This window comes from Cibotium barometz, chromosome 62 (assembly GCF_041138505.1).
Source record: "Cibotium barometz isolate CiBa-2024 chromosome 62, ASM4113850v1, whole genome shotgun sequence".
In the NCBI taxonomy this organism is placed as follows: domain Eukaryota; kingdom Viridiplantae; phylum Streptophyta; class Polypodiopsida; order Cyatheales; family Cibotiaceae; genus Cibotium; species Cibotium barometz.
Genome location: NC_141107.1, coordinates 25,666,536 through 25,678,290, shown reverse-complemented (window position 1 = coordinate 25,678,290; position 11,755 = coordinate 25,666,536). Strand labels below are relative to the sequence as shown.

At 45.6% G+C, this 11,755-nt stretch overlaps 1 protein-coding gene across 2 annotated transcripts in view; it reads right to left on the bottom strand.

The window, feature by feature from the left end:
- Positions 1–426: 426 nt before the first annotated feature.
- Positions 427–11,755, bottom strand: part of LOC147604290 (putative catabolite repression protein creC) — a 77,016-nt gene continuing 65,687 nt past the window's right edge. The window contains exons 9-12 of one of the 2 annotated variants that reach the window (XM_086795736.1): positions 2,825–2,930; positions 1,803–1,895; positions 1,147–1,564; positions 427–1,053 (exon numbers count right to left, since the gene is read on the bottom strand). In XM_086795736.1, coding sequence (XP_086651862.1) covers positions 1,169–1,564; positions 1,803–1,895; positions 2,825–2,930 — 595 coding nt within the window. In that variant the 3' untranslated portion in view covers positions 427–1,053; positions 1,147–1,168. Of the gene's footprint in view, positions 1,565–1,802; positions 1,896–2,824; positions 2,931–11,755 lie in introns of both variants that reach the window. The other variant, XM_086795735.1, reaches the window with a different exon arrangement.

Here is an 11,755-nt window from a genome sequence, read left to right as displayed (position 1 = left end):
CAGTACATTTAATATCAAAATATAAGACTTTGACATCATTACAAAAGAAAATCTACAAGTTGCTGCAGAAGGGACTCCAGCATTGCTCAAAAGATGCAGATCGAGAGTTGAAATGATGTTTAATACAGTAAAGTCACTGTTACTGCTCTTAATTATTTTTCTGTGAGTTGGTACACCTGTGTCATTTTCACAGGGTATCACAAAGGCAAAACATGAAATTTTCTCATGGGTATAATACTTGGCTAGAGATAAGGAGTAATGCCTCTTGATTTGACTTGCCACTTGATTTTTAAGATCAGTCACTATGAATTTTACCACATAACAGAACTCAAATGCAAGCACGTGTGAGCTGAAACACCATGGTGTGCAGGTCAAATGTGCAAGCAGTTACAGAGTTGTTGGAAGAGCAAAGGCAACTTTTGTAAGTTTTCTTAAAAATTGGTACGCCTTGTGCTTAAATGTCCGAGTTCCCACCTTAAATATGTAGAATTCAGAGAAGACACCATGAAGTCCATCAAATACATATTGGCCACACCTAACTCATGTCAATGAATTAAGAAAACTGACACTGATATTTTAAAACCAGAAAACATATCAAGATTTCAAATGTAGACACAGCTAACCATAATGTTGTTTACAAAACGAACTTCACCGCCAACACACACACGTGCGCATGCTAACTTCCTTCTGTATGCAGGTCACTAACTGTGTTGCCAACACAGCTCTCGATTATTTGTGACCTGGTATGCCTCATATAACTGAAGAAGTAAACCATTCGGAAAATCCCTCAATGTGATCTGGCCAGAGAACCAAAAGAGCTCCCACCACATCACCATGAGGGCAACAATTTCCTTTTATCCCACATTGCTATATACCAAAGCCAGCAAATCATCTCAATCTCCCTGTCACAGTGACGGAGCTCTAGGCCAAATTGTAGCAGTGTCTGAGACAAAGCATGTTTATCCAGCAGGGCACACACTGTCAGTGCTGCTTGAGTCAACAGCCCATTTTCCAAGGAAAGCTCCATATACAATGGCAGAGGAATCCCGATCACTAAAGACAACAGCACAAAGATATCTCCCTAAGCACAATCGGACATGGATGATGCAGCATAAATGTGAAATGCCTGACTGCAACCCTTACTACCTTCAACAGAAAGAGGACAAGGTCAATGTTTACTGTGACCACTGCCCAATTTGTTGCTAGTCGAGCTGTTGTCCTTGGTACTCTCTGCTCCTTTGTCCGAATTTCCCAGAGGGCTGTCTGGTCTTCCCCAGACTTTAACGTGCCCTTCATTACAAACTGTTAGGATAGCATCCCTTGTAAAAATCAACCCTGATAAGGGCTCCACATGAACACGATGAGCTACGACAGGCGCCAACTTTGGAACCTCGCGTCTCACGGGCGGTGGTTGTAAAACTCCGACTTGGTGCTGCACATTGTCCCAGTGAGCAGACTGCCCACTTCCACTGCTGAATGTGGGAGAACCTCCTGAAGGAGCCAGTCTCCTAAGAGGCATTACCACTTCGTCCATTGACAGGTCCCACAGAAGCAACTGTGTATCCTGGAAAATTTTGGGGGGGGGGGGAGGGAACATGAATATTTGAAGTAGGAAACCAATACCCCCTCATGCGCCCTCATAAATATCTGATGCCAATGTCGCATAATTCACGCTTACCGAGACTTAAAAGCAATCAGGTGAGAAGGTTTTTCACAGTCAACCTCATTAGATAATGTTATAAGAGGTAATTTTTTCATTTCCAAACCAAAAGAATTGTTTACTATTCATAATTAAAAAGCACCTGTCCAACGGAACCAAACCGATAAGTAATGGCATCCCCAGTTCCATCGGAAGCAGGTGGTGTCCAGAAAGGATCGAATGTGACCCCGCTTACCTGCCGTACAAAAAGCACACAAGCCACTGATACTGACTGCAAAAATCATAGTGGAACAGTACACTAAGCGAAGCAAATATGGTGTATAATACAAAACAAAATACAATACATGCCCCTTTCTGAAGATGCACGTGCATGTAATTATGTATGCATGAATGAAGGAATGAAAGTGTTACTACATAGTAATGTATGTATGTGTGTGCAATGCAACTTTTGGAATGCAAGCATATGCAAGAATCTACATGCGTACGTAGTATGTGTATGCATGTACAAGAAATGTCTGGATGAATGCATCTACATGTATGTATGTATGCATGTATGTATATGAGTGTGTATGACGGATGGATGGATGGACAGATGCATGCATGTATGCACGTAGGTAAAATTGGGGGAAGAGGGGGGAAAAGGATGAGAGAAGAAAAAAGAAGGAAGTGACAAGACAAGGAAGTGCAGGAGAGAAGGGAAAGAAGAAGAGGGCAGCGTACAGCCTCTACATGCAAGCGTAGGCCGGCAGCATACGTGTAGAAGGGAGAGGGTTTAAGAGGGAGGGGAGAGTAATCAGCCTGCTGCATACTCATTCATATGCTACAAACTGGACCAGAAAGGAGGCTTCAGTGCGCGTACTGAATCTCCTATGAGAAAAACCAAAACAAGTAAACTACTATGGCAGAAACTTAACAGACAAAAGTGTATCTGATAGGCTACATGATTGTAGGGACCAGCACCAAACGTGTAGAAGGAAGAGGGGTTTTTCTTGTTCTTTTAAGAGGGACGGGAGGGTAATCAGCCTGTTGCATACTCATCCATATGCTACAAACCGCACCATAAAGGAGGCTTCAGTGTGTGTACTGAATCTGCTATGGGAAAAACCAATACAAGACAACTACGACAGCAGAAACTTAACAGACAAAAGTATATCTGATAGTTACCCAGGAGTTATGGCCTTCAGCCCAAGCTACAACAGCACGATCTTCCATACTCCAAACCTGAACAAGGTCATCTTCACCTCCTATCAACACGTACTTGCTGTCCATGCTGAATGTACGAAACATATAGAATTCAGTCATTTCTGCCTGCCAAAACCCTGAAAAAACCCAATACAGCAACAACTGCAGGCATCCTGCAAGACGAATAATGCTTTACAAATGCAGCTGATACAATCTTCCACCCGTTGCAGGCCCATGAAAATACAGGAAGTCAAATGGGGAAAATTTCAGAATACCATATATGGGGCTTGTAAAATCAAACATGGATGGCATCTCCCAAAAACCGTTCAGTGTAAATGTCCAAAACATTACAGGAATCACATCAATAAATTGTATCAGTCTTCTCGGTGAGTTTTAGGGCCCTGAGTGACAAACTTTTCCCTGCAAATCCACCCCGACTAAAACGAGCGAATCAAGGAAAGCGGGGAGAGAGAGAGAGAGAGAGAGAGAGAGAGAGAGAGAGAGGGTAATATTAGCGTCTATGAAAGACGCCAAGGATACTAGGCCACCCTGGGCAAATGTGTTCCTAGTCACACTGGTGGCACACACCACTGCCAGTCCTACTGGCCTCTCATCTAGTCATACTAGCCGTGAGAATGCTAGCAAGGTCCAGTCACACTGGACACGGGAGTACCACTCATACTAGAGCAGAGTCCCCGGGGAGGGCCCCGACTCTAGTCATACCATAGCATCACTTACCAGTCATACTGGGCATCAATAGACACCATGGCTAGTCACTAGCACATCATAATGCCCTGCATACATGGCTTTTGGATAACATGATGTACATACATCCCAGTAAGCATGATTAGGGAGGCAAATGGTGTCAGCATGAGCCTCTTTTCCGTTCCTGAAGGTTCATCTCCTTCTCTGGTTGGCTTTCAAGAATGTGCGCTTCCATTCCTGAAGGTGAAACTTCAAAAGAGAGAGAGAGAGAGAGAGAGAGAGTTCAAACTTGAGTTCTCACAGCCTACTACCTGGGCCTAAGAAAGAGAAGCTGATGTTCAAACTTATGATGATGAAGCATGAGAATGAGCTAGAGAGAGAGAGAGTGGTAGGATAGGATAGTATTAAAGTACAAAGAGAGGCTCTACAATTTAGTATCATATGAAGATAAGCATGAATAAGGAGAGAGAGAGAGAGACACAGTCTAGGGTAAAGAGATGCAACCTATGAAAGAGGGTGTGCACTACATGAACCATGATCTGCCTTTTTTTGGGGGGGGATCACATGATCTGCCTTTTTCCCACACACACTGAAATCATCCACAAAGACCCTCATGAAGGTGGTCAGATACTCATCCACCAAAAACGTTGCTCGCTGAAGCTCCCGCTCTCCCCCCCCTGCTCGCGCTGCCTGCACGCCCTTCCCCCCTTCCCACCCACGCGCTCTCTCCCTCCCGCCTGCCCTCGCTTATGCGCCCCCCCTCCGCCTGGCTCTCTTGCGCTAAAGCGCCCGCCCCATCTCCTTGCCTTCGCGCACCCCTCCCCTCTTCAGCGCCCCCCCCCCCCCCCCCCCCCCCCCCCTCGCCAGCCCTCTCATTCCCCCCGCCCCTCCTTTCGCGCTGCTTCCGCCCCCCACCCCCCCACCCCCAGGTTTTTTCTTCGCCGCCTTACCCCTCCCTCCCTGTCTTTTTGGTTTTTTCCACCCCCTAGGGTTTTTTCCTTTTTTTACATTCTGCCTTCCCCCTCCGCCCTTCGTGTGCAGCTCGGTTCTTGCAGGTCTCTCCGCCTTCGCCATAGCTTCAGACTCTGATGGAGGCTCCTCCCGCCCCGCCTCAAAGGGACTCTTCCGCAGCCCCCTCGCCCGCCCCTGAGGATACCCCCATCAAGCTTTCTCTTTCGCCAGAAGAGGTATGTGGTATGATTTGCACATGATACAGTGTGGCCTTTTGAAGCATAAACCAAGTGCTGAAATACATCTTTGCATGAAGTGATGTGGCTCGAAGCACCACTATCAAAATACCATGATGCATTCTGTCTATCAGATGCAATGCAAGACATCAGTGTCTGAAGCACTTGGTGTGTCACTAGTGCATGTGACCAAAAAAGTGTACTCTTCCTTGATTACATTAGCTGATTGCTGTGCTTTGTCATCAGAAGAGTCTGCTACTGCATTGCCTGCTTGTTTCCTTTTCTCTTTTGCAATCCGCTTCCTACATTCATCACTGATGTAGTGTCCAGGCTTATGGCAGTAGTGACATTTGCCCTTCTTTTTGGGCTTGTTTGCATCCCCTTTGTCAGACTTTTCACCACTAGAAGAGGGCTGTCCATGACCAACCTTGCTAGACTGTTGTCCCCCATGCCTAAAGCTCTTTGCTTTACCCTTATCTTTGGCTGTAAATGCCTTTTCTCCACCACGGTTGCTCGGTAAGTTTGCTCTTGTTTGCTTTTCCTGCAAGAGTAAACCCACGAGCTCTTCAAAAGTGACAGGATCACCACCTCCTCTCATTGAGAGGTTGAGAGAGGTGTGAAAACCCAAGTAGGAAGGCGGTAAAGAATGAAGAGTGTTGGTGACCATCTGTCTGTCTGGGATAACCTCATCAATGTTAAGCAATTGTTCCTGCAAATCTTTCCCTTTGGTGAGATGATCTGCCATGGAGTCACCCTCATCCATAGAAAGAAGATCCAATTGCCTCTTCAAGTAGGCAACCCTTGCCTCGTTGCGTACCTGATACATTGCTTCCAATGTGTCCCATGCAAGCTTCGATGTCTTGCATGAACGAATGTGCGGAATAATAGTCCTTTTTACTGAAAGGGCTATCAATGACATGGCCTGTGAATGTGAGAGATAGAATTAGGGTTAGGTTAGAGTTCATGTGTGGGAGACATACACAGAGAGAACAAGAGAGAGAGAGAGAGTTGTGGGGATAAGTCAACTCATGGGAATGAGTGTGTGACTCCCCTATCACACATGTATATTGCACTAGTACACATAGTGCACTTAGTACATTAAAAGTACTAAGTGTACTATGTACTATAACTTATGGGCTTGTACACACTATACGGGTGGGCATTATGCCTTTACCCCAATAACCTCCCACTTAAAGGCAAAGTGCCCTTAAGTAAAGGAAAAGAAAAAATCAGCATGTACATGATAATATACAAGGCCATATCAAGGCTGAAACTGGCCTCATCCAATGCCCATCAAGTGTCTGCAATGAGCAAACCGCTCCGGAGGCAAACTCTTTGTCAACAGATCAGCCGGGTTGTCATCCGTATGAATCTTTACAAGCTGAATTTGCTTGTTCTCTATCACCTCTCTGATGAAGTGATACTTCACATCCACATGCTTCGTCTTTGCATGAAAGATAGGGTTCTTTGCCAACTGGATGGCACTCTGACTGTCACAATGCAACAATGGAATATCCCCTGTATAACCCAAATCAACCACTAACCGAGATAGCCATAATGCCTCCTTGCAAGCCTCTGTGGCTGCAATATACTCGGCCTCTGTAGTAGATAAGGCAGTGCACTTCTGCATCCTGGATATCCATGACACAACACCTCCTGTGAATGTAAACACATAACCGGTAGTAGACTTCCGGTTATCTGGATGACCGGCATAATCCGAATCCGTGTAACCATGCACTAATGCATCCTGTTTGCCAAAACAAATGCACATATCCTGTGTGCCCTTCAGGTATCTCATGACACCTTTCACTGCTTCCCAATGCTTCTTGCCAGGGTTGGCCATGTATCTAGAAACCACTCCCACTGCAAATGCAATGTCCGGCCTAGTAGCAACCATGGCATACATGAGACTGCCACAAGCTGAAGCATACGGAATCTTGGCCATATCAGCCCTGTCTCACTGTCCGACTGTGGGCTGTCCATAGTACTGAGTTTCACATATGGAGGCAAAGGAGTACTAGTCTTCTTCCCCCCGTCCATATTGAACCTCTGCAAGACTTTGCCAATGTATTCCTTCTGAGACAAATACAACACATGCTGATTTCTGTCCCGAAGTATCCGCATACCCAAAATGTGATTTGCATCACCCAAATCCTTCATATCAAAGGTTTGATGCAGCCTCTGCTTCAAGGCATCCATCTCTTTACGAGATTTCCCGGCAATCAACATATCATCAACATACAAGATGAGGATCAATAGACTGCCATCCAAAGCTTTCTTGGTGTACAAGCAGTGATCTATGTCACTTCTCCTGAATTTCTGGGATTTCATGAATGTATCAAATTTATGATACCATTCCCTTGGTGCCTGTTTGAGCCCATAAAGACTCTTTTTCAGCTTGCATACAAGCTTCTCCTTTCCACTCACTGCATAACCCTCTGGCTGCTGCATATATATCTCCTCATGGAGATCACCGTGAAGAAAAGCAGTCTTCACATCCATCTGAATCAAGTCCAGATCATCATGTGCAACCAAAGCTAACACAGCTCTATAAGTGTGGTCATTTTGACCACTGGAGAGAAGATCTCCTCAAAGTCCACACCATATTCCTGCTTGAAGCCCTTAGCCACTAACCTGGCTTTGTACCTTGGCTTTGCATCAGGTGCAACTTTGAGCCTGTATACCCACTTGCATGGCAAAACTTTCTTGCCTGTAGGCAAATGCACTATCTTCCATGTTCCATTTTTGTGCAGAGAATCCATCTCTGACTTCATGGCACGCTCCCATAGAGCTTTGTCTGCCCTCTGTAAAGCCTCCTTATAACATGAGGGCTCCCCACAGTCAGTAAGCATCAAGTAGTCAACCCCTGGAACAAACCTGTCAGGGGCTCTGGAGGGTCTTGCGGACCTCCGTACCCAATGACCATCATTTGCAGGTTGCTGTCCAGCCTGCATATCACCCATTGGTGGCTCCTGTTCCATGCCATAAGGCTGAAAAATCATGCCCGGTATCTCCTCTAACTGTGGTATATCCATAGGGATATCTTCTGCCATGTCTGGCTGTCCATTTGGACCATTTTCAGCACCATTTAAGGGCTGGTTTTGCTGCTGTAATGGCTGATTTACAGCCCTTGGTTGTTGTCCATGATGTCCATCATCATCAAAGATGACTCTGCTAGGCTCCTGTTGCCTTGCAGGCTCCTTATACATGCATGTTTCATCAAAAATGACATCATTGCTGCGTATAATCTTTCTATTCACGGGATCCCAAAGTCTATACCCCATTTCACCTCTGTCACCATATCCTAGGAATATGCATTTGTGAGACTTAGGATCAAGTTTGGTGCGCATTTCCTTGCGTATGTGCACGTACGCAACGCAACCAAACACTCTTAAGTGCTTGTATGACGGAGGCTTCCCTGTCCATACTTCTTCTGGCACTTTCCCACCAAGCCTCGTGTTAGGTGACCTGTTTATAAGGTGAACGGCTGTCATAACAGCTTCAGCCCAAAAACCATGAGGTACTGCAGCAAGTGACAACATAGAACGGACCTTCTCCTGAATGGTCCTGTTCATCCTCTCTGCTGTCCCGTTTTGTGGAGGATCATAAGGAGTAGAGAGCTCCCTCTTGATGCCTTTAGCATCACAAAAGTCCTGAAACTGTTTGGACATATACTCTCCACCATTGTCGGAACGCAAAGCCTTCAGTGTTTTGCCAGTTTGATTCTCAACAAGAGCAACAAACTTCTGAAACACTGAGAATGTATCACTCTTCAAACGAAGAGGATAAACCCACACCTTGCGTGTGGCATCATCAATAAAAGACACAAAATATTTTGCCCCTCCCAAAGAAAGCTGAGGCATCTCACATACATCTGTATGCACAAGCTCTAACTGAGCATCTTTCTGTCCAAGAGTTTTCTTGTGGGGGCACTGTAGTTGCCTACCATATATACAATGCTCACAAAACTGAAAACTTGAAAACTTTAGAGAAGGCAAGTAACCCAAACGAGACAATTGCTCCATTCCTTTGACACTCATGTGTCCCAACCGGCTATGCCACATAGAGATTTCCGGCAACTCGGTTGCATTTACATTAGCATGGTGACAAACACCTGCATGCATGAAGTAAAGAGTGTCCACCTTAGAGCCTCTGGCAACAACCAGTGAGCCCTTACAAATCTTCCACTTTCCACGACCAAATGTGGTAACATAATCAGCATCATCAAGCTGTCCAGTAGAAAGCAGGTTCTTCTTGATCTCAGGCACATGCCTGACATCATGGAGCATAAGCTGTGAGCCATCTGAAAACACAAGCCTCACATCACCTCTGCCAAGAATCTTGCATGCATGGTTATCACCCAAATAAACCACTCCTTCATTGCCAGCAGTATACCTGACAAACAAGTCTCTGCAACCTGTGACATGAAAGGAGGCACCTGAATCAATGATCCATGAGTGCATACCATGACCACCTGTAAGAAGTGAATGGGCATCAAGTGAAGACGTAAATAGGACCGCATCCTCACTGTCACCTGCATGTGACACATTGATTTCTTCAATCTTGACTCCACTTTTGCCCTTTGGCTTTACATCTTTGGCTTCATCCTTGTCTTTGTCTTTGCCTTTTCCCTTTTCTTTTTGATCATTTTTCCATTTGTAGCATTGCTTTTTGATGTGTCCCTTTTTGCCACAATAATGGCATTCCAAGTCCTTTTTGGAGCGAGACTTGATCCTTCCCCGTTCTTGGCTTTTACCCCTTTGCTGGGATCTCCCACGTGCATTCATTGCATTGGACTTTCCAACAGAATTATTCTTTCTGTTCATCTCTTCTTGAAGAAGAGCACCCTCAACATCTGCATATGAGAGCATAGTATTCGAATTGCTAGTGGCTGTCCTAAATGTGTCCCAACTCTCTGGCAAAGTGCATGACAGAAAAGTGGCTTTGAACTCATCGTCCATTGCCAATTTTTGATTTATAACTTGGCTGACTATACCATTAAACTCATTTAGATGGGCTGTCATAGACGCCCCTTCCTTCATCTGAAGACCTATGAGTTTCTTCAACCAAATACACTTTGCTTGAGGCACTTTGCTGGGCATACAAGTCCTGCAATCTCTGCCACATTCCCCAAGCTGTCTTCTCTTCACGAATGCTGAAAAGTAAAGTGTCTGACACAGACAACATGATGGTGGATCTTGCCAGCTCATCCATATCCACATTATAGCACTGGGTTTGCCAAATATCATAGTTATGTGAGCCTTCAAGCTTCTTGATGTGAAGCAATGAAGAGCTCTCACCTGTGGTTGCCATAGCAATATGCAACCTGTCAATGCCTGACTCCCTGCAAAATGTGCAAACACTGCACCAAAAAGCACACAAAGTGCTCACAGTTGTTCTCCCAAGCTTTATCTCCCACTGCGGAAGCACAAATGCAACTGTACTCCCACTGTATGTGATGAAATCACCAAAATCTGGTTGCTGCAGATTTAGGACAGCACCTTAAATGTGCTCTGTTGCCCTTCCAAAGTACTGTACAACAGTACCAAGTGCTCACTTGTGATGTACCAAACCTGTACCGACAAGTACAGCAACTGAAATTGAACCTTTTCCTCACTCAAATCAGTGTACAGCCATGCCAAAACTTGCACAAAACTGTGCCAAATCTGTACCAGCAGGTACAGTAGCAATAAATGCTCTCCTGGCTGTCCAAATGAGTGAAAATCAGACTTTTACAGTCCCGAACACTGCATACATCAGTCCCGAACAGAAATTGGGCAAAAGCCCCTTGACTGCAAGCTGATTTTTGAGGATTCAAGGCATAAAAGTCTTGCCTGCTGCTTTGCCGAGCTCAACAAGCATAAAATCTTGAAAAGCCCCTTGATTTAAGATCAATTGCTGATCATACATGGTACATTGACGCACATGAAGGCATCCAGAGTCTTCACAGTGCTTCCCCCTGGCCACATATACATCCAATACATGAAAGCCCCTTGATTTACAGGCACATTGAGTGCTTGTCAGGCATCAACACATTATCCACAGCATCAAATGCGATTGCCTGCATGCAAATCAACTTAATCGGCACAAAAGCCCCTTGATTTGCACTGCAATTTGCTGCAATTTTGCCCGAATGTGCGATTTGTCACATCATACAGCATGTATGAATGCTTAATTGCACAATTACATCAAAAGCCCCAAATTTCGACATCCAATTTCCTGCAAATTGATCCTGATTGTGACCAATGTCACCCAATTTTGCCAATTTTGCTCAGAAATTGAGCAAATTCGGCACCTGTATCTGCTCAATTGATGACTGTACTTGCTCAATTGCAAATCCCAAAAAAAATTAAAGCAGAATACCTTGTAATTTCTGATTTTTTGTTGCAGAAAAAAAAAAGTGGGTGATGAATTTGGTGCTGCTCTGCAGTGCTCTGCAGAAATCTGATGCTGTTGGAGGGCTCTTCAGGTGTGCTGCAGAATTCGTGGAGACACAAGCTGTTGGTGATGTTTACTGTAGCTGTAGCTGATGCTCAGATGGCTGGCTACTATGAAGCTCTCCTCAGCAGGCAGCAACAACGGGGACACGATTTATGCAGCAGCACCATCTGAAACTGGCCGAGGCACAACCGTGGGACTCCCCGCGAGAGTTCGTATCTCTCAGGCGACGCCACGTAAGCGTTGTTACGCTGCTCTACGGTGCTGTTCCACGTTCAGTTGCCGCCGCCTTCGCCTGCGTGTCTCTACGCCGTCTAATGCCCAGCGCTGACACGTGGCTGTGAAGACTGCGTAAAGGCGTTGAATGCGCTGGCCTCCTCGCTCGACGCCTGGCTGCTGCCTTCGCCGTCTCCGCCTAGCAACGCTACATGATTAGCGCTGCTGTTGACGCCCGCCCGCCTTGGCTGCTGCGACTGGCCCGCTTGCCTTGGCTGCTGCGACTGTTTCCACACCTTGACTTGGGTGATGAGGCAGCGCTATCTGGCCACAGTGCAGCAACGTAATTCCCAAAATTGATAAGAAA